This window comes from Chionomys nivalis, chromosome 7, assembly GCF_950005125.1.
Source record: "Chionomys nivalis chromosome 7, mChiNiv1.1, whole genome shotgun sequence".
Taxonomy (NCBI): Eukaryota; Metazoa; Chordata; class Mammalia; order Rodentia; family Cricetidae; genus Chionomys; species Chionomys nivalis.
The window spans coordinates 57,101,971-57,129,480 of record NC_080092.1 but is presented as its reverse complement, the minus strand read 5'-3'; the positions used below and the strand labels follow the sequence as shown (position 1 = coordinate 57,129,480).

Here is a 27,510-nt window from a genome sequence, read left to right as displayed (position 1 = left end):
GCGTGTGACTGTGCCCGGGGAGGGTCGTGGTGCAGACTGTGTGTGTGACTGTGCCCGGGGAGGGTCGTGGTGCAGACTGTGCGTGTGACTGTGCCCGGGGAGGGTCGTGGTGCAGACTGTGCGTGTGACTGTACTCGGGGAGGGTCATGGTGCAGACTGTGCGTGTGACTGTGCCCGGGGAGGGTCATGGTGCAGACTGTGCGTGTAACTGTGCCCGGGGAGGGTCATGGTGCAGACTGTGCATGTGACTGTGCCCGGGGAGGGTCATGGTGCAGACTGTGCCCGATGACTGGGGCACTGGAGTAGGGGCAGCATCTGGATTTTGCATCTGGTTTAAGTGGCACAGTAAGCCAATAAGGGATGATGGTTTCCCCAGCTGACTGGTGTGGGGAGGTAGGGGGAGCACTCTCAGGGAAGTAAAAATATATTGAAGTCCAGTGATTTCACCCCTCTGTCCTCCTATCTACCCTTCATGAAATGGGGATGAGGGGACCCTGTTGTTGTTTATTTGAATTTTTAATAGATTGATTTTATGTGTGTGAGAGTTTTGTCTGTACACACATATTACATCAGGTGTGTGCCTGGTACCTGCAGAGGTCAGAAGGTTTCAGAGCCTCTGGGACTGGAGTCATGGATGGTTGTGAACCATCATAGGGAAACTGGGAACCAAACCCAGGTCCCTGGCAAGAGTAGCGCCTGCCCCTACCCACTGAGCCGTCTCTCCAGCCGCTCACTGTTGTTTTTCAGTCACAGCCTCTCTCCTTGCTCGCAGATTTCTAAGCACTCCTTGTGTGGGGGCCTCCATGGGGCTCAGCTCACCCCGCTCCCTGCCTGTTGGCATTGCTCTCTCAGCTTGAAAGCCCAGAGGAGCACAGGGGCCCCTGCTGTTCAATCAACAGAACTCGAGGGTGCCAGCGCCTGGATTTCCCACCAAATTTCCCTACTTTTGGACACAAGACTCTAGTATGGGTGGTCCGGAGAACAGTCGGAAATGCGTTGACATTTAACAGTTCAGTTCTGCTGAAGGCTGACAGGATTATTGTGCTCTTTAAAATGACCAGCGTGTCCCAGAAAGCCAAGCGTTCCTCATGGAGAACTCATTTGTGTGTGGTTTCTGCTCAGAAGGCCACAGCACTTGGTTTGCTAAACAACTGATTTGAGGCAGTATCCAAGGTCTGATTCATGGGGACATTCCTCTCATGGAGGAGAAAGTGGCTTCTGTCTCAATCTCGGAAACTATGTGCTGTCCGTGTGGGTTCTGTGGCACCCATGGCTTCTGGAACCAACCTACGGGAAGGTGCTGGCACACTTGGCCTGGACCTTTAACACTGAGGTTGGGGACATGCCGTGCCTGTCACTGGATGTCCTACATGCTGTCACATGTTGAGCATTCATTGGGCTGAGGATGTAACTGAGGGGTAGAGCGCACCCTCATGATACCTGCAAGGCTCTGTAGTCCGTCCCCAGCATCACAACAGAAGCCATCTTGCGAGTGTGTTGTAGAAGACATGCATTGATTTGTTGTTTGTTTGTTGAGGAACAGTCTTTCTAGACAGTGCTGGCTTACCTGGTACTCACTATGTAGCCCAGGTTGGCTGAACTCATGGCTATCCTACAGTGTCAGCCTCTTTGAGTTGCTGGGATTATAGGCATGTGCCTATCTCCCTGGGTTTTTGTTTGGTTGGTTGGTTTTGCTTTATTTTTTGTAATTGAGTATTCATCTTGTCTGTGGAAGAAGCCCCAGCCTTTCTTACCTCCATCCTCAGCGTTAGGGTGGCACACCTTGGGGACAGAGCTGTCTGGAGGAGGATTCACAATTGGGGACATAAAGGAATAGTTTTTCTTGGCAAGTTGGGGTTCGCTCACAGCCGCCTTCCCATGGAGCCTCAGTCTGAGAGGAGACTGATTTTTCTCACATCTGCACATACACGACATGCAAATTGTATTTTCAGCTTACATTTTAAAAGTACTGCGTTTCTAGGGCTGGTGGTTGGCACAGAGTGAAGTGGTCCTGGGACTAATTTGTTTTGTCGTCTTAGGCAAATCATCTTGCACTCCCAGCATGAGGAAGGGCATCTTCCTTATAGCCCCAGGCTCACAGAAGAATAATATAGTGGTCCTTCATATCTGAAGCTTTGCTTTCCATAAGTTTCAGTTACCCACAATCTGAAACATTACATGGAGAACTCTAAAAGGGAACAGCTCTTAAACTGCATGCTCTTCTGAAGTTGCGTGATGATGTTTTGTACGATCTCATCTGTTAGCCCGCACATCCATGTTGTATATGCTACCCTCCCGTTAGTCTCTTCAGAACCCCCTTTGTCAGCAGGCAGATTGTTGGGGACAGTCTAACCCTTACTTTAGTTAATAATTGCCCTAAAGCACCACAGTAGTAATTCAGATACGCCAAGGAGAAGAAGCTTCATGGTGCTTCTTTTAAGTGAAAAGTAAAAATTTGTTAATAAGGAAAGACAAAAACAAATCCCCAAGTCGTCAAGACCCATCAGGGGAGTGAGTCCGCTCTTGGTGAACTTTCGGAGGGAAATGAATACAAGGTATGCTTTGGAGCCTCAAATTGCAAAACTGTGCACAAAGCATATGGTAAATTATTAGTTAAGATGGAGAGGGCGTTAAATTTGTGTACAAAAAGAAAAATTAACAAAAATCTCATAGTATGCATAGGGCTTGGCGTATTTAGGATGTGTCTGCAATGGATGGGGGAGAAGGGCTGCTTTATGCCAGAAGGGCCTTTGAGAGCTCCTGGAGTGCTGGTAGTTTGGGCTATCGTTCACCACTGCGTGAAGCAGGGAGGACTTCTCCCTCCACACATATCCCCCATGTCTGTCTGTCTAAGAAGTTCTCTCTACACTGACATCCCCCATGTCTGTCTGAGGACTTCTCCCTCCACGGACATCCCCCATGTCTGTCTGAGGAGTTCTCCCTCCATGGACACCCCCCATGTCTATCTAAGGAGTTCTCCCTACTCAGACACCCCCCATGTCTGTCTGAGGAGCTCTCCCTCCACGGACACCCCCCATGTCTGTCTGAGGAGTTGTTTACAAGGAACAGACACTCACTCTGGCTGGCAGAAGCAGATTGGGTTAGACTCGTCATTGTCAACCCCACGGGTATCCAGATCAGGAAATGGAGCGCAGCTGGGACCCAGCAGGACCAGACACCAGGTCTGGCTTCCACCCTGTTGGGGCTGCAGTCTCTGTCCTCTGCTCCTCTCTGTTCTCTTCCTCTCTAAGTTCTTGATGCCACCCCTCCCTCCTGCTGTTTCCTCTCTGTCCTGTCTGCCCTTGCCCTGAGCATTGGCCTGTCTTCCTCTTTCTGGCATCTACCAGCATCTCCCTTGCTCCTGTGCCCACTGCACTTAGGAAATGATCATTCGCTGGAGATAAACTCTGCCAGAGGCCAAGAGCTTGGAGGGAGAGTTTGTCCCAAGGCCTAAGAGGATCAATGTGGTGTCCTACGGGAGCCTGCAATACCTCTGATCTTTTTTTAAATTTATTTTTGTTTCATGTGTTTGAGTGCTTTGTGTGCGTTTATGTCTGTGCACCACCGGCAGGCAGAGAGGGTGCTGAGCCACCTGGGACTGGAGCCACCAGACAATTGTGAGCATCATGTACAACATGCTGGGGACTGAACCCTGAGCCATCTCCCCAACCCCCACACCTCTCATCTTACTGAATTCATCTTTGTTTCCTTGTCTACATTCCCAGGAGAGAGAATGATCACATTAAAGTCCAAGTGTCCATATGTACCTGCTCTAGTCACCTGTGGCCTGGGCTGGAGCTCAGGGAAGAAGTGAGTAGCTGAGCTCTCGGCTGCTGGCGGTGTGACTTGGGGCAGGAAGGACAGATACCTCATAGAGAGTGGCTAAGAGGAAACCGGCTTGCATACTTATTAGGCTCTACTCTTCCCTTAAAGGTCTAAATTTCTGTCCCTACTCCATCTGGCGCAGATAGTTGGATTTAGTTGTTCATTAAATACCTATTGATGGCAAAGCATGGGCGTTTGCATGGCACGGACTGGAGTTTCTGCCAACCTCATCCTGAGATGCGGTGCTCGAGGTGAACCCAGTCCCCTTCTCGTCACCTTCATCCTAAACAGAGAGACATTCTTTCATGGGGCATTTGGAAGCAACTGTATGTGTGTGTGGCGGGGGTGGGGGAGGGTGGGGGGCGGCTTTGAGTTAGCTGTTTACTGCATTGTAAAAATGGCTTTCCGGCCTGAGTCTCAAATGTTTGTGTCTTGATGGAAACGCCCATTTAAATTTCCTGCTTGGTCATGGCTAGGCATGAACCTGGCAAATACTATTATTTGCATCAGTGCCTTTTAGAGATTCAAAACAACAGCACTCAGTAACTGGAAATGAATTGTTGGTGGTTGACATCCTTTTGAGAGTGACAGGGACTGAGTCAACCTCTGCTTCGTTACCAGTGTTTCATCGTCGATCCTTCTCAGACTCTATTTTTAGGATGGCATTATTTAGCAAAAAGAGAGAAGTAAATTGATGTTTCTTTGTGAGAAGAGGGGAGCGCAACACCACATTCCACACTTACTCCTGTATTTGTTTCTGTATTTATTTCTGTATTTCGTACATTGCTCTTTTCCCCTTATTCTACACGAATCCCTTGGATGCATCAATTCGAGGACATATGTTTGTGGCTCACACACATCTGTCTTGAATTTCATTTTTTCCACCCCGTCTTCTAGTTTCCAAACAATTTACCTCCCTCTCTTTCTCCCTGCTGTTCCTTATTTCATTGTGCTGTGGAACCTTTCAAGGACTGGCAGAGGGGAACAATGCAGGCCACAGTCTGTTTCTATATAAAGGCATCTTGGGACGTGGCAATCACAGCTTCTTAGGATGGGATCCGAGCTTTTCACTCTGGACACAGCTGGCCCGTGGCAGTGTGGCTGATGGTGTTTTCAGAGCCGAGGAGGCGCCTAGCATGCTGGCTTCCCAGTGAGGTGATGTTACCATCTTGGACCAATCCAGCCCAGTTTATGGAGGGTCTTCACATGCCAGGCTCCTTGCAGACCCAGCATTTAGGATTATCTTTGATCTCCATCCCTGCAGACGGGGGAATTTCTCACATCATTGTAAATGCTTCCCCTCCTTGTCATTTGGCCTGTGCTCAGTGGGGACTTCCTGAAGCAGGAAAGTGGTAACAAGGGATTTATAACTGGGTACTCAGAAAGTTCTGCCAAGAAAAAAAAAGCTCTGTGAGCAGCCAGAGAAGGCAGAAGGGACAGATTTTGTCCCCTGATGACATAACAATCAAGAAGGAGATTGGAAAGAGTGCTGCGCTGAGTGCTAATGGCTCCACGGTGGGACAGGTATGGGTGGCGCTGAAAGGATAAACCTCGCCGCCATTCACACAAACCATGCTTCCTGCTCTTATTTTCATTTTGGAGAGCCGACATGGAAAAGCTGGGCCCGCTGGCTTGTAATTTATAGCATTTGGTTTAGGAGGCGTTATGCAATCGCATTCCTGATCTCCTGGAAGCTGCACAACTTGGTGAGGCTATCTGCTCCATTGCTGGTTTGGATTGCAGCTCAGTGAGTAGCTGTTTAGGAACCATGATGAATGTGTGAAGTACAATAGTGGCTCACTTGGTTCTCAGGCTTCGTCTGTGGAGTCACGTGTGCGAAGCAGCTAGCACACTCTGTGGGCCTGAAGAAGACATCTCGGGTGTTTCTTAAGCACCTTCCACAGAAGGAACTAAAGATGAAGGGCTTGGTCCCCTACGGGTACTTGTTCTGGTGAAGCTTCACTCCAGCCCTGGGCACCCAGATACCCAAAGAGTCTGGAATGTTCGGGTGGAAGCTTCACCACAAGCCCCTGGCATCCATATACCCAGAGTCTGGAATGTTCTAGTGGAAGTTCCACCCTAAACCCCCTCCCGCATTCATCTCCAAACCCTGCCAACATCTCAGAAAGCCAGCCAAGTGATGACCCGTCCCCTAGAGATGCTCAAGATCACTCCCACGGGGTATTTAAACTGTACCCCAGAAGACAGACACTTGGTTTTTTGGTCCCTCTTTTCCCTCACCTCTCTGGCGGGGTGGGGGTGGGGATGAAGAGGTGTGGAAAGCCATCCGGGAGCGTTTTACCCATTAAACCTGGGATTTTTCTGATTTGGTTTGATTTGGTCAGTTTGGATAGCTGCATCGGTGGAGAGGCTTATCAGGGCCCCGAACTTCTCAGTACTCATTCAGTAAGGACGGAAATGGACTTACAGTGGCAAACCCTGCGTGGTGGTGGGCGCATTCTGGAAGGATGGGATTCCCTCTTGCTATTGACTTGGTGGATCACAGCTAAAGATCCCTCGCCTCCAGTTTGTCCCGTGTCTCTTTCCCCGTCGGTGGTGGAGTGGCTGAGGGGCAGCAGCACATAAGAAATGCTCCCTGCAAGTGCTGGGCTCTTTGAAGGTTTGTAGGAAATCAGCCGGCAGCGGTGAGGCCCTGGCTTGTCAGCGGGTGAGAACTGAGGCATCTGGGAGAGCCCTGTGGTGCTGTCCCCAGAGCTAACACTGTTTCTGAGAGGAAACAGATGGGTGTCTGTTTTCAGACACAGGTTTCTTGGTATGATTTATTTTTCAATTTAAAATGCTGGAGGGGCTGAAAGCACCGGCTGCCTTTCTAGAAGACGGAGGTTTGATTCCCAGCACCCATATGGCAGCTCACAGCTGTCCCTTACTGCAGTTCCAGGAATCTGATGCCCTCTTCTGGCCCTTGGGCCACCAGGCACACACGTGGTTTTTAGACATACATGCTAGCAAAACACCCATATACATAAAATAAAAGTAAATCTTAAAAACAAAAACAACTAACAGAGAAGCCTCACTGGCCCGTCTTTTGCAAAGCCTTTTTACTTGCTCTTGTAAATGCTTGCCGTGTCCTTACTATGGAGCTCAAGAGCTGGGTCATTTGGGGTAAATGGGTTCCATCTACCACCTTCTAGCTAAGGGGGAATAGGTAAGAGGTAACCTTGCCTGGACAAGCAGATCCCCAAATCTGCAAGGCATGGTCCTCTTTCAGAGTGGTCGTCCATCATTCTCAGGGTTTCTCTGTGTAGCCCCAGCTGTCCTGGAACTCGCACTGTAGACCAGGCTGGCATCAAACTCAGAGATCCGCCTGCCTCTCCCTTCTAAGTGCTGTAATTAAAGGTGTGCACCACCACCACCCGACATGTCTTTAAAAGAAGGGTACAGACCAAGGTTCTCATGTCTAAGCAAAGGATACTGCTTGGTGTGGATGTCAGGAACATGAACACTCTTCCAGTTCTATCAGCAGATCCACTATGACACAAGCCGCAGAACTCTGTCCCCCACTAGACGTGACTGCCCTTGGGGCCTCAGAGTGGCTATTTGTCCTGTTGTCAGAGGAAACTTACAGCCATTTCTTTAGCTTTCCCAGCCTGTTATTAAAGGGGTGTTCCAAACCACTCTGCCCAGCGGAGGTTTGGGGACCAGATGGGCTGTCGGCAACCCCTCTGTCAGCTTGTGGGAACTGCAGCATGGGGAAGCCCGGCCACTTCCCCTAGGCTGCATCTGCGGTACTGGCTGCTGGCGGGGAAGATCCTGGAAGCCATATGCCCCTTTGTAGTCTCAGAACACTGAGCCTCCCCAGTCATCGAGTCGTTCAGGCAGGAAATCGGACAGCTTGGTAAATAAATGGCTCTCCTTAAATGCTGGAAATGATGCCATATTCCAAGAATTAGGTGATGAGTGTTCCAAGCTAGCCCCAACTGGAGGAATTCAGAGGGGTTTGAATTTTAGCATCTTTATTTTCTTTTCCTGAAAGCGTCTTCCTATACAGCTCTGGCTGTCCTGGAACTTGCTTTGTAGACCAAGATGGCCTCAGACTCACAGAGATCTTGTGCCTCCTAAATACTGGGACCCAGCAAATGTTAGCACATTTAAAAGGGACCTTTAGCCTAGCCAGGTGTGGTGGCACAGGCTTTAATCCCAGCACTTTGGAGGCAGAGTTTGAGGCCAGCCTAGTCTACAAAGTGAGCAATGGGAGGCCGCTGAGTTCTCATAGGGTAGTGGTGGATCTGACCAGCCTGGCCCCATCTATACGCTTCTTTTCCTTGGCCTCACATGCTGTTTGTTTTCTGGGCCAGCTCCAGACAAAGGAAGGATGCAAAGGACATAGGGTACAGGGGCAAAGAACCCTGTATCCCTCCCTCCCTCCTTCTATTCCATTCCTCTGTCAGTTCACCCACCTCTCATTGAATACACAAAACACTGAACACTGTTCTCGGCTACCAGCTCTACCAGGCTGTCCAGATTACAGCCATCATCCAGATCACATCCTGGGGATCATGCTGTAGGAACAAGGAGATCAAAAATCTGCTCTGAACTCTGGGACTAGAACAAAGTCTCCAGGAGCAGTTAGAGGCAGTGTTGGGATAGCAGCGGTGAGATCTGTGTGAAGTCAGGTGTGAGTCTCTGTCTCTTCCACACCCATTCACCTAGGCCAGGCTGTGGTCTGAGCACTCAGCATAACTCATCTGTTCTTCACCACAGTCTGTGCCTGCAGGCTCTTCTGACCCATTTTACGGATGAGGAGGCTCATGGAGAGGTTAGCTGCTTTGCCCTCAGATTGCTGAGAGGCTGCAGCTGCTTCAGACACAGGCATCCTAGCTGTAGAGTCTGTAAGGTAGGTGGGAGGAGAGGGATTTTACTCTTGGCCTCTTTCCTAGCCTTGGGTTGTGTTTGTTTAGGAAAGTGGGTCGTGCAGGCAAGGCTCTGTTTTTGAGTGCCGCACGGAAAGGGTGGGCTGACTGCAGTCAGCAGGGGGTGGAAGGGCAGGGGGCGTTTGCCTGAGTAGGCTCCAGCTGACCTGACCACGCAGCTTGCTGATTAATCCTACATCTGTGTTAGCTTTGGCTTCATCCCACAGATTTGCAGCAGCTGTTGAAAAAGAAAAGCCTCAGCCCCTCTGTCAAGTGCAAGAGCCAGTCCTCAGTTTAGCAGGTCACACTGTGAGCTGGGCCTTCTCCGAAATCACCAAGTCACATTTCCCAGAAGCGTCCTCAGCGCGGCTAATGGAGTGGTTTAAATGAGCTCCGCTTCCCGCTTGCATCTTCACAAGCTGACCAGTCCCGGGCCTGCCCCTTGTGATGGTTACTGCATTGCTTCATGGCTCGCTATCAGAGATTTTCTGGCCAGCATCCCTGGGCTGATAGTTCCAACCACAACCTTGGAACCAGAACCTGCCATCAGGCCCAGGACTGGAATTTTCTAGAAACTGGATCGCCCATTTGGTCATCCCTTGTGATTTCTGCCAAGTTGAGCTAATGTTGCCTCTTTGTTCCTTTCCTGCATTGCTGTCACTCAGTGAACCATCTCCCCAGTCCTAATCATCAATGTCTCAACATTTAGATCTCTAAGGGCTAGGGGTTTGCTGTGACCTATTCTATTGCAGTCGCCTGGCCTTTGGGAAACTGGAAGGAAAAGATCCTATGAGTGGCAGACGCCATTGGAATGAACCTAGGGTAGACTCGTTGCCAGGATAGTCACCAGAGAGAGGACAGATGTGACTGGGAAAAGTCCCTTGCACTTTCCAACTGCAGTAGTGACCGTGGATGTGACCCTTTTTAAATTCACACGTTGCCTTGGGGATGTAACTCAGGAATTACTGTTGTCTGACATAGCTAAGGCCCCAAGTTTGACCACCAGCACCAACTTAAAAAGCATTAAAATGCTTACTTTGCCATTGACTGGCTCCAAAAATCTTCTGAATCCAGTGGAATGTGAGCTCTTACCCTCCATCCAGCCTTCAGGTTCAGAGGCAGCAGGACGGGGAGAACCTGACTCAGCGCGCCCTCCCTCCTACGTCTGCCTGCATCAGATTGCGCTGTTTCCGTGCGTTTGAGCCAGAGGCAGGAAACCAAGTAAGAATTCCTTCCAGAGTCAGATGTGGTGGCAGGTTTCACGTAGCAAAACCACAGAGACAAAAGCCAAAAGGATTCCAGCAGGGCATGAGAACACATGCCTGTAGTCCCAGCTACGTGGGAGGATGAGGCAGGAAGACAGCTTGAGACCAGGAGTTTGAGGTTAGCCTGAGCAACATAGTATCACTCTGTTTTTAAAAAGAAAATCACACACACACACACAATTAGAAAATCTGAAAGTAAGGCTGAGTTGCGAGTCAACCACAAAGAGCTGACGTAAAACAGGGCTTCCAAGTGTCTCCTGTTGCTTAAGGTGCTCCTGGCAGAATAGCTGCTTTGGGAAGAGACCCCCATCCCATAAGTCATCTCATTTACTGCCTACTAATTGTGCACTCGATTGATGAACTGTAAAACAAAGCTGACGAGGCAGTGTTCTTCGAAGAAGACGCTGACAAGACAAGGGGAAGTGAGCATAAATTGGATCCCAGTGTTAATGAAGCATCGCAGGTATATCCGGCTCTTACAGTGAAAGTGTTTCCGCATGTGACACCTTCCTTGGGCTCACACACGATGTGGTGAGGGTATATGGTGTGCTCTTAGGAAGGTGTGACTGAAGAGGAGTGAGGTTCGCGGCCAGCAGGTGGCCTGTTTTCTCTCTGTGCTGACATGTTTCCTCCTCAGATGAAACTTTAGATGATGAACTACTAAGGATTCAATCTTAGGGTTCTAGGGGCTCTGGGACTTCTGGGGGCTCTGGGGCTCCATTAGCAGGGCCCTTGGCCTGGAGTAAATGAAAACCTCGGTTCAGTCCTCAGCACACACACACACACACACCTCCAACTCAATTGTAATACCAACAAGAATATGAGCTCACTTTTGGAGGTGCTTTCTTTGGGAAGATGGGTTTGGAGATAGGGTCTCTCTTTGTAACCCTGGTTGTCCTGGAACTCTGTGTAGACTGGGGCTGGTCTCAGAGATCCACCTGCTTCTACCGCCGGAGTGCTAGGATCAAAGGTGTGCACCACTATTCATGGCTGCCGGGGTGCTTTTTTACAAGTGCACTTAGCTCACCGCAGTACGTTATCTAGGTATCACCACTGCCCTGAGATGAAGGAGCTCGCCCAGCAGGTGGTATCACCACTGCCCTGAGACGAAGGGTGGTCTGGACGCCGTGGTCTCTCATTAGGCGCTGACAGCAGAACCTTGGCATTTACCACCCACTTCATGCTGGTGGCTTAGGTTTTAGGCAGGTGCTGCCTCTGTTCGACATTTGAATGGCGGGCGTAAAGGTGGTCCCTGTTGTGTCAGAGTCAAGATCGGTCCAGTATGAACTCTGTTAACACAAAGAGTCTTTGTTGGGGACCCATAGACATGCTGTAGCTCTGCAGGTCCCACCAGTGGACTTCAGGATTCTTGAGCTCTGTGATATCACCCACAGAATTCCAGTGTGTGCACTTTTTTTCTCTCTTTCTTCCTTCCTTCCCTCCCCCACACCCTCATTCCTTTCTTTCTTTTTGTTTGGTTAGTTTGGTTTTGAGACAGGGTTTCTCTATGTAGCAGTCCTTGCTGTCCTGGAACTTACTCTATAGTTCCAGGCTGGCCTCGAACTCAGATCTGCCTACCTCTGCCTCCCAAATGTATATTTTTCTACAGTGGAAATGTATGCGTGACCTCCCCTTCCAATGATTAAGAAGCCTGTTTTTAGAGGCTTCTGGGAAACCTTTAATGGACTTTAAGGCACAGTGAATGATAATTCTTTTTCTTTCTTTCTTTTTGAGACAGGGTTTCTCTGTAGGTTTAGAGCCTGTCCTGGAACTCGCTTTGTAGACCAGGCTGGCCTTGAACTCACAGAGATCCATCTGTCTCTGCCTTCTGAGTGCTGGGATTAAAGGTGTGTGCCACCACTGCCTAGCAAGTGAATGTGTCTTGAAGCTCAAGCTTTTCTCATATCCTTCAGTGTGGTAGAGCCCTCGGCATAGGCAGAGATGACCACTTCAACCTAAGGGCCAGCTTTCTGGCCAGGTATTAGAATCTGATTCAGGTATGGGGCGAGGTGCTGGAGAGATGGCACATTGGTTAAGAGGGTCTTCTAGAGGATGTTGAGTGTGGCTCCAGCACCCACCTCTGGAGACCCCCCCTAACCCCCTGTACTCCAGCTTTAGGGCATCTGATGCCCTCGTCAGGCCTCCATGGGCATGGCATACAAGTCGTGCACAATCACAGATGTGTGCATGTGCGTGGGAATTCTAAAAAAAGAAAAGAATGGCTGGAGAGATAGCTCAGTGGTTAAGAGCGCTGCCTGTCCTTCTAGAGGACCTGGGTTCGATTCCCAGCACCCACTTGAAAGTACACTACATTCTGGAACTCCAGTTCCTAGAGATCTGGCACCCTCTTCTGTTCTCCAAGAGGAATCAGACACACATGTTGTACACAGACATAAATGGCATGCAAAAAAAACAAACTCATACACAAATTAATTCATTAATTAATAAAATTTAAATATTGAAGAAAAAAAGGTCAGACTGATTGTTTCTGGGCCTTCTGCACTGTTTCTAAGCTGAGTGTCCTTGGTCTGTGGCCTGAGAAAGCCTGTGCTGGGCCACAGACAGAGCTCACCGATGAGGAAGTTCCTAAATAAATCATTGTCCCAAACTAGAGCACGATGGGTTAGGCTGTGAAAGGATCAGCTCTTCGATCCCTTCTAAGCATGGAAGCAGCAGATGTTCCCCTAAGCCAGGCCTGCACTTGGAAGAAAGACCCAACAATCAGTGGGAATAGGAGTCATGACCTGCTACCCTCCTGCCCTCCCGAGACCCGAGGAAAGAACACTCCCCACTAGGTAGGAGGGAAGACTAGGGTTATCAGAGTTCTTAGTTCCCCATGATGGATCCTTCCAGAAAAACTATCTGTGCTGACAGGGGGCGGAACAGTGTGCACTGAGTTCTTCTTGTCTGGGAGTACACCATCTCTACCAAGCATTTAGAGCCCAGGTTGCCTGGACACTGACGTCACTCTTTCTTTTTGCTATCATTGTTAGTTTTTTATACCTCCCCCCAAAAAAAACTCACAAGGGTAGGACTGGGGAAATGGTTCAGTAGTTAAGAGCACTTGCTTAAGTTCTTAGCACCCATGTCAGGCATCTTACAGCCACCTGTGCTCCAGTACCAGGAGATCTGACACCCTCTTGTGGCTTCCAAAGGTACCTGCATACGTGTGACACACATACACACACATACACAAAATAAAAATAAATATATGACTGGACTCCAGGTGTTGGTCAGTCAGCCTGTCTGTTAATCTGTCTACCTACCTGTCTGTCTATTACCACTGAGATACACCCTGGCCCTCTTTTCCTAAGATACCTAGGTAGGGGACTAGGGCTATAGCTCTGACTGCTTTGCAGCCAGCCTCCTGCCTTTTGACAGGTTCCTTTGGCTGCAGGTGCCTTCTCTATGCGTTTAACTGGCCTTGTTAGAAGTCTGTGCCCCCATGTCAATGATCATACATGTGTACTTGTCTGTGTATGTGTGTGTGTATGTATGTGTGTCTGTGTGTCTGTATATGTATGAAGATAGTGCCTCTCACTAAAATGTGGTCCATTCTTCTAAGCTTGCCTTTACTCTTCCTCTGCAAGGATTTCTTTCTAGTCCCTACAAGTGTCTAAAATTATTGTTCCATTTTTATTCTTATTTATTGTCTTTTTCACCCATGAGAGCAGAAGCTCTACTCAGGGCAGTAACTTCATCGGCCTTGTTCTTTCTCATGCCTCCTGTGTTTAGAAAAGACCTCGCACATAATAAGCACTCAGTTTATAGCTGCATATTGAATCTTAGCCTTGCCAGTTCTAAAACATAGAAAAAGAAAGCCCGATGTGTCGTTAGCTGTATGTGAGCTGACAGTGTGTTATTAGCCATGTGTGTATAAAATAGTTAGTATAAAATAGCTAGCTATAGGCAGGCTTTTCTGTCCCACCAGCCAGTTCCCAAATAACCATGTAGAGACTATTTACTAATTATAAATGCTCGACCGCTAGCTTAGACTTGCTGCTAACTCTTAAAGGTTAAATTAACCCGTGTTTCTTACTACCCTCTGCCACACGGCGGTTCCTTCTTTCAGCACAGCTCATTCATCTTGGTTCTCTCCCTGCCTGATCACGATTCTGAGTCTCCTCCCCTTCTTCACGCTCTTTTTGTCTGCAAGTCCTGCCTAACCTCTACCTGTCCAGTTGTTGGCCAGTCAGCTTCTTTGTTAACCCAGCCACAGTGACACATATTCACACAGTGTAAAGAAATATTCCCCAGGTAGCCAGGAAAGTGAGGTGCATTTTCTCTATCAGATTGGAAACGCTGGCATCAGTGATAGCACTGGCACGGGAGCTAGGAAACAGGCTGGCTCTCTCCCTTGCTGCTGCCAGGAGAGAGTGTGGTCTCAGCTTTCCCAAGCGATGGATCCTGGGTTAACTCTTCATTTTTGTTATTTGCTCTTTTCCAATTTTTTGAAATGGCTTCTCCCCCCCTCAAAAATTACATTTTAAACAATAAAAATTTCAATTCAGTGATCTCAACCTTTCTGTTTAAATTTTTTCTCCTCCCTCCCTCCCTCTCCCCCTCCCTCCCTCCCTCCCTCCCTCTCCTCCTCCCTCATTCCCTCCCTCCCTCCCTCCCTCCTTCCCTGTGTATGTATGGGCAGAGAATGTGCGGGTATGTGTTCCCACAAGGAAGAAGCTATTGTGTCCCTCCCCTGTTGCTCACTTATCTCTTTGAGGGAGGATCTCTCTCTATACCTGGGGCTTGAGTCTCATCTAGGCTGGAAACCAGCAAGCCCCACGATCCTTCTGTCTGCTCCCACTGGAATTATAGTTACAGGTATTTATCTAAGGATAGCAGGCTTGTCACATGGATGCTAGGGTCTGAAATCCAGTCCTCACAATTATGAAGCCAAGCCATCGTTCCAGTGCACAACCTTCCCCTGCCTTGGACACCTTTAGGGAGCCTGGTTGGACTCTGGCGCAGGAAGTTTAAGTTAATAATCCCAGTGGAGTGTCTTGTTTGTTGTCAAATCTCTGAAGTGTTTCATGAATATCCTGGGTGCCACTTAGGAGGGAGAGGCAGGTGGACCTCAGAATTCCAGGTCAGGGGCTGGAGAGATGGCTCAGAGGTTAAGAGCTTCGCCTGCTCTACCAAAGGTCCTGAGTTCAATTCCCAGCAACCACATGGTGGCTCACAACCATCTGTAATGAGGTCTGGTGCCCTCTTGTGGCCTGCAGACATAGAAACAGACTATTGTATACATAATAAATAAATATTAAAAAAAAAAAAAAGAATTCCAGGTCAGCCTGGTCTATAGAGTGAGTATCAGGACAGCCAGCATTACACAGAGAAACCCTGCCTCAGAAAATTGGGATGGGGTGGAGTGGGATTCTCATCAAAAGCTAGGACTGTTGCGGGAAGATCAAAGTTCAAGGCTAGCCTGAGTTTCATCACTAACACTAAGTCAACCTCAGCTACGTGTTGAGACCTGGTCTCAAAACAATAGCAATAAAGGATGCTCAGTCTGAGCCCAGGTCAGGCTTCTGTGCAGTGACGCAGTGGTGGTCGGAAGCTGCGCACAGCTGCTCACAGCCACCCTTGTTAAGAGGTTGCTTTTGAGCGCCCACCGGAAATGTGGGGCTGGTAAGCAATCAAGCACGGCCACCCAGTTTGAAGCAAGATCCAATAACCCTTCCACCAAGCCGTGTCTCTATAGGCTTGCGTTTCTTGGCAGATCCTCTGCCTGCAATTGCATTAAATGCCATCTGAGCCCCAACCGCTCACCCCTTTCCTAGCTGTGTGCAGCCACCTTCACCTCTGGGGCCTGTTACCCTTCTACACATCCCTGCCCTGTTTGGCCAGTGGCTCAACCTCCCTGCCTAGACTTCCAGGTCCCCCAGAAGGGAGCCCTACAACCCTTCTGCACCTGTCTTTTGCTTCTTTCTGTTTTGAGCTCTGTAGCTAACCCAGAACTTCCCTTCATGGTGTTGGTGCTCGGGCCTGGTAGTTACATCTCAGAGCATGCAGCAGCACACTGAAAGGGTGTTCACCCCATGGCCATGAACAAGAGATAGAGCCTGCAAAAATCTGGCTTCTTCCAGGGCTTTGATGTTCCCAGGTTCTCAGTGTCCTTTTTAGACCTAAAGGTTCTCCCTGCCAACATCAACACTCTGCCAGCAGCCTGGAGGCTGTTTGGAGTGGCACTGAGAGCTGAGGGCTGGGGCCGGTTTTTTGACTGCGTTCTGCAAGACAAATGGTACACATATATAGCCAGGATGCTATTCCAGTCGCAGGCCTGGACAAGTGTAGAGAGTGGCGCACATTTGAATGATTTGTCCTTGCTGGGAAACTTGTTCCCTTCTCCCTGACTGGTGACTGACTGCTGCTTGCTGCCTGCTGCTGGGTGGAGCTGATTCCCTTCCTTCCCAGGTCACCTGGGAGAAGTCCCACTGCTCTCCAGAGATAGAAGTTCCCTGGGGACCGATAAGAGACTAAATGTCCCTCTATCAATGTTCCACCTTTGCCACAGCACAAACCTTCTAGACCCCCACACCCTACAAGACCACAGGGGCACCTGGGGTTCTAATTTAACCCAGCCCTGTGGCCCGGCAGCTCTGATTTGAGTCCCTTATTCCCGTATCGTTTTTCCCTTCTAATGCTTCTCCACTCATCTCTTCCTGGGGCTGAGAGACTTGAAAGAACTCTGCAATTAATTTGGATTGGGTTTAACCACCTTATCCTGCTTTTCTTTTTATAGCTTAAACTTTGGAACAAATACCGAATCTCCAACATTCCATCGCTGATATTCCTAGATGCTACCACAGGGAAGGTTGTGTGCAGAAATGGGCTCCTGGTGATCCGAGACGACCCAGAAGGTAGGTTGGATGTGCCTGACTCCCCCTCCCCAGCCCCACTGTATCCCCTCCTGGACATCAGTACTAATGAAGTGCTGTAAGTAGATTTACATGACTAGAGAATATTGTCGGGACAAAATTACTCTATTCTCCAGGTCATGGTTAAGATTTTTAAAGGCTCAGAATGTCCCTCCAGGGTGACATTAATTCCTGGGCCAAAGCAGATGGGATCTGGGAAGGAGTGCTCAGCTGGAGGGCTGGGGAGGCTGTTGAAAAGCGGCAAAAGCCCAGATACTGAACCTAGTGCTGTTTCCGTGGCCGCGGCCATGTTAACAAGAAGAGTCTGCATGTGTGTACGAGTCCTCTTAAAATGTAAGAGTAGCTGGGTGTGGCAGTGTGTACTTTAATCCCAGCACTCAGAAGGCAGACGCAGGTGGGTTTCTGTGAGTTCAAGACCAGCCTGGTCTACACAGCAAGTTCCAGATAAGCCAGGGATACACAATGACACCCTGTTTCAACAAAAACAAAACAAAACATGTAACACACACACACATATATAGGTATACACACACACACACATGCACATCCACACACAGAGCAAAGGGATGACAACTTAGTGGGTAAAGGCGCTTGTCGCCAAGCCTGACACCCTGAATTCCATTCCTATGATGGAAGGAGAGAACCAACCCCTATCAGCTGTCCACTGTCCTTCCATGCACATGATATATAGATACAGGGAAATAAAAAATAAAATATAGTGTCCTTTATCCAAAGTCCTTGAGTATACAGCAGGCACCTTTACCTGCTCAGCAATCTCACTGGCCCTCCCCACTTGAGAATCCTGGGATGGCGTGGTGGAATTGAATCCATCCTGGGTAGTACCCGAGGCGGGTATTCCTAGGCTTGGATTTTGGGATTTCTTAGATTTGGGGATATTTGCATATATGTCACTAATGACTGTCCTTAACCTCCAAAATAAAACCTTGGGGCTTTTTTTGTTTGTTTTGATTTTTGAGACAGGATTTCTCTGTGTAACAACCCAGGCTGGCCTGGAACTCTCTCTTTGTAGACCGGGCTGGCCTTAACCTCACAGAGATTTGCCTGCCTCTGCCTCCCGAGTGCTGGGATTAAAGGTGTGCGCCACCACCCAGCATTCATTCATTCATTTAGTCAAGAATTCATTGTTTGCCCAAGCTACCTTGAAACTTGCTACATAGCCCAGGCTGCTCCAAATCTGTGCCCTTTTCCTGTCTCAGTCTTTTGATCACTGAGGCCTGAAATCTGAAATTTCATGATTGTCAAAAAAGTTTGGAGCCAGACGGAGGTATCACATGCCTTTAATCCCAGCACTCAGGTTTTTTTTGGTTTTGGAGGGCCTGCCACTCAGTTCCCAAATAAATCACACATGGATTCTTTCTTAGGAATGCCCAGATTTAGCTTGGCTTATATCTAGCCAGATTTTCTTATCGTAAATTATGCCGGCCACCTTTTGCCTCTGGGCTTTTTCCTCTTCTTACCTTCACTCTTACTCCGTGGCTGGCTGGGTGGCTGGCTTCTTCTTTTCTCACTCCTTGTTCTCTCTTCCTCCTTCTTCCTTTGCTCCCCTTTTCTCCTTCTGTTTATTCTCTCTGCCTGCCAGCCCTGCCTATCCTTTCTCCTGCCTCGCTATTGGCCATTCAGCGCTTTATTAGACCAATCAGGTGTTTTATTTTATTTATTTATTTATTTATTTATTTATTTATTTATTTATTTATTTTTTTGGTTTTTCGAGACAGGGTTTCTCTGTGGCTTTGGAGCCTGTCCTGGAACTAGCTCTTGTAGACCAGGCTGGTCTCGAACTCACAGAGATCCACCTACCTCTGCCTCCCAAGTGCTGGGATTAAAGGCGTGCGCCACCACCGCCCGGCCAATCAGGTGTTTTAGACAGGCAAAGAATCACAACTTCACAGAGTTAAACAAATGCAACATAAAATAAAGCAACACATCTGTGCATCATATAAACAAATATAACACATCTTAAAATAATACTCTGCAACACTCAAAAGGCAGAGACAGGCAGATCTCATGTGATTTCAAGACTACCCTGGTCTACATGGCGCCCTCCAGGACAGCCAGGGCTACCAGAGAAACCCTATCTGGGGGGGCGGGGGGTAGGGGTTGGATCTCAGATTTGGATTCAGAATGCTTCACCACATCACCCACGTCTCCATCTCTGTATTGTTCTCTTGGCCTCAGTGGTGAGTGCACTGCCTTGCCTGGTGTGATTTAAGTCCCAGTTCCCAATGGCCCTGCTCATGCTGACCTGCTGGCTGCTGGCCATGCACTGGGAAGTCTGCCTGGACCACATACTCGGGGTCTGGCCAAGGTCGGCACTTTTCTTCTTGCACTACCAAATACGAGCTGCAAGACCACCACCTGCTTACTGACCCAGCTAGAGGATACATCCTTGGTCACAAAGTTTTACAATAAACCCCCACCCCCACCACCACACACACACACACACACACACACACACACACACACAGAGAGAGAGAGAGAGAGAGAGAGAGAGAGAGAGAGAGAGAGAGAGAGAGATCTGGATATAGTGGTATACACCTGAAGCCCTGATATTCTGGAGGCTCTGAAGATTCTGAGTTTAAAATCAACCTGAGCTACTCCCAGAAAAATGGATAGCAAGGCCAGTGTGGTAGGGCACCTTTTAATCCCAGCACTTGGGAGGCAGAGGCACATGGTGGCACTCTGTAAAATGAGGCCAACTTGATCTGCATAGTGAGGTCCAGACTAGTCAGAACTGTGTCTTGAGGCTTGATATAGGAAGGGGGTGGGTAGAGGGAGATTTCCTATGTAGGATTGCCCTTTGTAAAAGTCAGGACACAGTGAACTCATACCCCACTAACTCCCAAGATTAGCGGTCTAGGCAGCCTCACCACCGGCTTCTTGGAGTTTTGTGTCCTCTGGTTTCCAGGTGGGCATGGACACCTGCATTTTTAACTGGGCTCTCATCCCTGGCCCCTCAGGCGATTTTGAGGTAGTGGGCCTTGGACCACCCCGTGAGCTGGGAACATGCTAGCTCCTCCTCCTGCTGGGAGCCTAAGTGTCAGTGCTGACCATCTGGGTTTTGGAAGTGTCCATTTTTATTACATTTCAGTTTTCACTGGTTCCCTAGGCCCCAGCCCAGGCTGTTGCTTTAGAGTCTCTGGGGGCGTGGCCTACAGTGGGTTCCGGTATACATTCTGGGCTGGGAACCTTGGAGCTGGCAGGATGGGATTGGATTGCTATCTGGGTGGGGTAGTATCTGATGTAGGTATCAGAGACCCAGTCTTCTGTCAGTTACCTAGGAGGTCGGCTCTGGTCTGGTCTCCTTTCTGTTCTGCTTGTCCGTCTGTAACCTTGCTTCTGCATCTGCAGCTAGCCATCTGGAGAGGGGCCTTCTTTACCCTCCCGGCACAGGAACCACTGCTTAGGCGGTAATGAGGCTGTGCTATGGACGAGTTTCTGGTTTTTTAATTACGTTTCCTAACAGCTTGTTTGGTGTATGTTTGTATTGTGTTTGTTGGCGCACACATGCCCCCGCTTACATGTAGAGATCAGAGGTTATTACTTGAGAGCCTGTTCTCTCTTTCCTTCACATGTACCAGGGATTGAACCCAGGCTGTGAGGCCTGGCTCCAGACACCCTTAGCCACGGAGCCATCTTGCTAGCCTGAGTTCCTTTGTTTCTGCATTGGCTGCAGATCCTCTGGCTAGGCTAATAAATACTTTACGGTGGCAAAGCTGTGCCTATAGTCCTGAGGACTCCTAGGTCCCGGGCCACCGCAAAGAACCTTGACATTCTCGCAATCTGTTGCCTGTTTCAGGTCTGGAATTCCCTTGGGGACCTAAGCCCTTCCGGGAAGTCGTTGCAGGGCCCCTGCTTAGAAATAACGGGCAGTCACTGGAGAGCAGCAGCCTGGAGGGGTCTCACGTAGGCGTCTATTTCTCTGCGCACTGGGTGAGTGTTTGGTCTCTCCTTAATTTAGACTGAAGGAAGCGAGCGAGTCACCACTGGGCCAAGAGTGCTTGTCTTTGTAAGGTGGGGAACTCTGACAGACAGTCGTTGGCTTTGCCATTCCTTGCTCATTGATGACAGGAAATACTCAAGCTATGGATGGTGGCAGCAAGAAAACGACCTCTTGGGCTGGAGAACAGCGGTTAAGAGCACTGGCTGCTCTTCCAATCTTGAGTTCAATTCCTAGCAACCACACGGTGGCTCGCAACCATTTGTATCGAGATCTGGTGCCTTCTTATGGCATGCAGGCATACATGCAGTCAGAACACTGTATATATAATAAATAAATCTTTAAAAAAAAAAAGAAAAGAAAAGAAAAAGAAAATGACCTCTCCACAGCCATCCTGATGAGATTTCTCAGGCTCCCTAAGGGGAGGTATCTCACGGCTAACTGCTGCACACTGCCTAGGCTGGCCTGTGTGTGTGCCTACTGATTGCCAGGAAGAGATGCAAGCTTACTTAGCTCTTGCTGTCCCAGCCCTACCCTTCTCACCTAGCCCCCGGTGGCCAGTGCTGGAAGTAGAGACTTGTAACATGGCAGGGGCTCTTGTCTTTCAGTGTCCACCCTGCCGGAGCCTCACCCGAGTGCTGGTGGAATCCTACCGGAAGATCAAGGAAGCAGGCCAGAAGTTCGAGATCATCTTCGTCAGCGCAGACAGGTACTGTGTACCCCTGAAGTGTCCGCGCTGCGCCGCTTTTCTGATAATGGCTTCTCTCCATTTCTTTTACGTCATATGTCTTCCTCAGTGTAGGCCCTAGAGTAGGGCCCAGGGAAGACCAATCTGGGATAGTAAGTAACTCAGGTAAACTTTACAGCAAACACTGAGGCACGTCTCAGTCCAGGTTGTGGTCAGCTGAAATCAAGATTGCAGTTTTGGTTCAGCTTTCTAGATCGTGAAGGGGAAATATAGGGTGGAGGATGGAAGCAAGCTAGAGACTAGCATGAGGTGATTGTTTTGTGAGGATATGTGTTCATTTTCTTCAACCTGGCCACACACTCTGTCTAATTAGGGGTACTTTAATGCATGTGGAAAAGAAATCACGTAAGTCAAGCAGTGGTGGCACACACCTTTAATCCCAGCACTCTGGGATGCAGAGGCAGGCAGATCTCTGAGTTCAAGACCAGCTTGGTCTACAGAGTGAGTTTCAGGACAGCCAGGGCTACACAGTGAAACCCTGTCTAGGAAAACCAAATGAAGGGGGGGGGAGGAAGGAAGAAGGAAGGAAGGAATCATTTAATCAATCAATCAATCACCCAACTGAGGACAGTGTAGTTTTAATCAATCAATCAATCAATCAATCACCCAACTGAGGACAGTGTAGTTTTTCATTCCAGAGTCTTGTCTCCTTAGCCTCAGTGGTTTCTGCTTCTCACCTGTCCATTCATTGATACATAGTCTTCAGCTTAGCCTCCAATCAGGATCCAGACAGACATCAGGAGTTTCTGCCTCCTGAAGTCCTGGCCACAGAGACTCTCAAGATGCCACATTGTAGCTTTGACATTGTACTTCCTGTGCTATTTCTTGGCTCATGGTCCCACCCCACAGTTCCTGGTCTCAGTGCAAGGGACTGGAGACAAGCCTGAAGACATTTAAAGCTTTAAACTGTATCATCTTTATTGAAACACAATGTCTATACAAATAAATTGCATCCATTTTAGGTTTGTAGTTCCCTGAGCTTTGCCCATGTTTACCCATGTCACTGTTGTCAGAGAGTCAAGATACAAACATTTCCATCACGTAGAAGGCTCCCTTTTGCCCTTCCTGGTCATCACACATCGCCATAGCCAGCCCTAATGTGTTTCTGTAGCCTCATTGTCTTTACCTTCCCTAACATTTCTCTTATGTACAATCATAGGTGTAGGCTTGGTTCCGAGTGCCTAGTTCTGTGCACACCACAGCTCTGCATGAAAACTAGGGGCACACGGGAACACAATCGTGGTGTGTATTCAGTCTGAATCTTTTAAAAACCAAACATGTCTGTGCTGACGATGAAAAGTTGTGCATAGGCATAGTTGGTAGGATGCTGGCATGGCCTGGCATGGTTTGGGAGCCACCTCGTGGATGGACTCATTTGCTTCTTGGTGAACAGCAGGATGGGTAGAATAGCGAACACCTGTATTCTGGTGCCTGCGGCGCTAGGTTAGGAGCTTGATGTTAGGAACCTCAACCCTGTAGGTGCTGGCATGACAATAATGGCAGGAAGGACCAAGTAGAAATACACACAAGAGAAAGACATTTTCTCCACATCTTTCTGTAGGTCGGAGGAGTCTTTCAAGCAGTACTTCAGTGAGATGCCATGGCTCGCTGTCCCCTACACTGATGAGGCCCGACGGTCGCGTCTCAACCGACTGTATGGAATCCAAGGTATGCATCCCAGGGCTGAACTCTATGCAGCCTGGATGGAAAGCTGCCCATCTGGGCTTCCACATCCTGGCCTCCTTTTTAGCAGAGAAAGAACATCTTTGAAACAAAGCATGGTGGTGCATGCCTGTAACCTGAGCATCTGGAAGTCAGAGGCAGGAGGAGCGCCAATGCCATGGTAGTCTAAGCTATATAGGGAGACTCGGTTTCAATAAGACCAAAGCAACCAAACAAAAAACTAGATTTTACTTTCTGAGTGTTCATGTTCCTCACATGTTTTAAAAATTTCTTGGACCAGGCAGTGGTGGTGCACACCTTTAATTCCTGCACTCGGGAGGCAGAGGCAAGCGGATCTCTGGATTACTTGGGGACTAGGGACTGGAAAGATGGCTCAGTGGTTAAGAGTTTGCACTGCTCTTATAAAGAGTCCAAGTTCAGTTCCCAGAATCCATATCAGGAGGCTCACAGTGACCAGTAAATGTAACTCCAGCTCTAGGGACTCACCTAGCTTCCTTGGGTATCCACAGAGACATACTCGTGTACACGCACGCACACACACACACACAAATACACAATTTAAAAAATAAAGTAAATCTTTTTAAAGAGAACTTGGGGTGAATTTTATGGCATATAAGATGACTTATACCTCATTACTGCTGCTCAATTTGGGGTTCTGGGGTTTTAAGTGCTTGCTCCAGTAAAACAGTGCTTCTCGTCCCCTCGAATGGTGCTTCTGATGTGAATGGCCTGTGGAGCACATGCTTCCAAATCCACTGTACAAGCACCTCCCTTCCAAGGTGTCACTGTCATGCAGACTAAAGGATAATCTTTGGTTCTGTCGCTTGGAGTCCCTGAGCTTCCGTTTCCTCCTCTGCAAATTTGGCATGATGAACCTCTGACAGAAAATTGCTGAGAAGTAATAGAGATGAAACACTTCTAACAAGTCTGTGTCCGCGTGTCCGTGTCCGCGTGTCCATGTCCGCGTGTCCGTGTCCGCGTGTCTGTGTCCGTGTGTCCGTGTCCGCGTGTCCGTGTCTTTATGTGTGTGTTACACTCATACTATCAGACATTTCTTCAAGGTGTTGACCGCTGGATTTGCCTTACAGTGTTGTTCAGAAATAAATAATAATATCACAGAAACAAGCTAGATCCTTCCCTTTGTTAGATAAACAGCTCCTTCCTATAGCTAAATGGGTTCTTTCTTGGGAAAGACAAGGGTAGATGCTTGCTTAGGCTCCCTCCCCGCACTACAAAGACAAACAGAAATACATGGGGTTGAGTTTTGACTTTTCTACCATTGGGATTAAGTTTCCTCGCTCTAAAAGTGACTCAGTTTTCTACTTAAAGGAGACATGGCTGTCTCTTTGTGACTGTTCAGTGAGCAAGAAGCTGCTCCCAGCTTCATAGTCCTCAAGGCCATGCCATAGGCCCCTAACTTGTGACTGAGGCCTCTCTTGAGACGACAGGCGAGACATACTGGTAGGCTGGTTGAGCCCCAGGGATGATGTTGTCCTCTTCTGGTGACAATGAGTGTTCCATCTTCATCTGTGTTAGCGGTTCATCAGTGTGACAGACAGCGTAAGGCGTACCGGTTACCTAGGCTCTCAGCTTCAGAGGGGTGATAAGGAAGGCGTGGCCAAGCCACTCAATTCATGGCCCCATGGCTCAGGTGATGGAGAAGGAGGGATGGTGATACACTGTTGACTTTTGCCCTTTCTCCACTTCATTCTGTCCTGGTCGTATCCATATTCAGAATGAGTCTTCCAGTTAGCCCTCCATGGACATGCCCTCACAGATACACGGAGAGCAGTGGTCCCTGTCTCCCAGGTGATTCCAAACCCGGCCAAGTTGATGGTGAAGATTACTATCACGTGGCTTTGGCAACAGGCTTTTGAGAATTCCTGTTCTTCATATACAGCAGTGAGTGTGGATGAATAGATCTTTAAAAACATAATAATAAATTTAAAAAGAAGAAATCCCACTTTGTAGGGATTTATTATAAGAAATTATCTCATAGCACCTCTTAGAAGCTGAGCTTCTCAAGCAGGTGGTATATTTGAACTTCTCTTTGTTTGTTTGCTATCTATTTTATTTATTGAACTTCTACTTATTTATTTTTAGAAGGTTTTTCCTAAAGTTCTTTTCTTAATTTATTTATTATGTATACAGTGTTCTGTCTGCATGTATACCTGCAAGCCAGAAGAGGGCACCAGATCTCATTACAGATGGTTGTGAGCCACCATGTGGTTGCTGAGAACTGAACTCAGGACCTCTGGAAGAGCAGTCAGTGCTCTTAACCTCTGAGTCATCTCTTCAGCCCTTTCCTAAAGTTTTGTTGTATATGGAAGTATTTTGCTAGTACGCAGGTCTGTGCATCACATGTGTACATGGTGCCTTCAGAGGCAGGAAGAGGGAGTCAGATTCTGTGGAACCAGAGTTGTAGAAGGCTGTCAATCACCATGTGGATTCTGGAACTCAAGTCTGGGTCTACTGGAATTATGCCAGTGCTCTTAACTGCTGAGCCAGCTCTCCTGCCATTGGTTGTTTTGTTTTGGTTTGTTTTGAGACAGGTATTATTACTCTACAGCCTAAGCTGGACTGGAATTCACCATGTAACCCAGGCTGACCTAAAAATCATAGTAACCTTTCTATGTCAGCCTTCCTGTGCTGAGATCACAGGCACAGGGCACACACCTTTATTATTTATCTATTTATTTATTTATGTTTTGTTTTTAAGCAGGGTCTCATTGCGTAACCGTGGCTGGCCTGGAACTTGCTATGTAGACCAGGCTGGCTTCAGACTTGCAGTAATATTCCACTTGCGTCTGCCTCCCAGGTGCTAGGGTTATAGGTGTGTGCTGCCATGCCATGCCAGGCTGATGAAGTGGCTTTACAGAGAAGTGCTAGAACATTCCCTATGTGATACCTAGGCTGAGCTATCTCCACCTAGTCTTAGAGAGAGAGAGAGAGAGAGAGAGAGAGAGAGAGAGAGAGAGAGAGAGAGAGAGAGAGACTGAGACTTGATCTGACAGTCACCCAGGTTCTCCCTATTGTCTTGACTGGCTTGGGTGAAAATCTATAATACAAAAGGAGCATGGCCTCTGAGTGTCTTAGGATCTATGTCCAGAGTGTCCCTACACCAGAGAGAGAGAGTCTTCCTCCAGAGTGGCCTTTCCAAATGCTGACAGTTAGCTGAGGTGTCACAGGCAGTGAGGCGCCCTGTCAAAGAGTAGCTGTGTCGCAGGTCTTGACAAGTTTGCCCTATGCTACATGGACCGAAGTCTGGCAGCTGCCAGTGGCCTGGTCACTGGCTCCCTTTAGATGCCTTCGACTCAGCCTTGGGTTTGTGTGAAGTCATCATGGGGCCACCCCGACTCACGGAGGATTTGGCATTTGGCTTCCCTCCATCTCCTTTGTCTCCCTGAAAGAGCTGGGTTCCCCACAGGCCTCCCTGCTCCCAGTGCTCTGTACAGTCAGGGGAATTGGGGGCCCTATAAGCTGTTTAAAAATGCCTTTCTAAGGGAACCATTTAGACACACTTGGCAAAAGGCAAATCCCATTAGCCATTGTCTAAGTAACCCAGGGCTGTGGAGAGTATTGCAGAACACCATGTTCTTTTGCAAGGAGGCTTAGGGGCCTTCTGTCTTGAGCGAGGGACCCAGGCGCTTTTGTCCTTTCTCTCTATCCTTCATCCCCAGCCTGTGGGAGGCAGGAACTGGGTGGCTAATACGTAGAGCCTTGCTGTCGCCAACATAGAGCGTTGTGTTTCTTTTTCCTCTTGCTCAATCTGTCTTTCACTCTTCCTCTCCCACTTCCCTCCTCCCCTCTCTGCCCCTTTCTTTGCCCTCTTCCTTACTTCCTTCAGAAAATGGACTTGAAGCATTCTATAAACATAAAAATGACATTTTCAGAGCTGTGTCTTTTCAATCAGTAGAGGGCAAGTGGCTGAGCTGGCGTGGTGGTTTTTTTTTTTTTTTTTTTTTTTTTTTGTAGACAAATCTTCGTATTCAAAAGGCTGGCGCCTCTGTGTAGATCTGCCTGTCTGCTGGCGGAGGGCAGCCAGGGCAGCCTGGGAATCCACTGAGCGGCCTTGGTGTTCTGTTTTGTTTATTTCATTTAATTGTGAGCACAGAAAAAGGAAAAAAGATAGGGGCAAGAACAGAGGACAATGTAATAAACACCCATATTGCACCAAGAAGACTTGGTTCAGATATTTAGAATAGAATTCAGGTCCTGTGTCTATTCCTCAGCATACCCAACTCTCTCAAAAAGAAAAAAAAAGAGGAGAAAAGAAAGAAGG

The 27,510-nt window shown here is 48.4% G+C and overlaps 1 protein-coding gene across 3 annotated transcripts in view; it reads left to right on the top strand.

Moving 5' to 3' along the window:
* The window catches only part of Nxn (nucleoredoxin), a 145,141-nt gene that overhangs the window by 107,903 nt on the left and 9,728 nt on the right, over nt 1–27,510 (top strand). For 2 of the 3 annotated variants that reach the window (XM_057774808.1, XM_057774809.1), the window contains exons 2-5: nt 16,704–16,821; nt 20,657–20,790; nt 21,406–21,506; nt 23,107–23,213. In XM_057774808.1, coding sequence (XP_057630791.1) covers nt 16,704–16,821; nt 20,657–20,790; nt 21,406–21,506; nt 23,107–23,213 — 460 coding nt within the window. Of the gene's footprint in view, nt 1–16,170; nt 16,203–16,703; nt 16,822–20,656; nt 20,791–21,405; nt 21,507–23,106; nt 23,214–27,510 lie in introns of those variants that run through there. The other variant, XM_057774810.1, reaches the window with a different exon arrangement.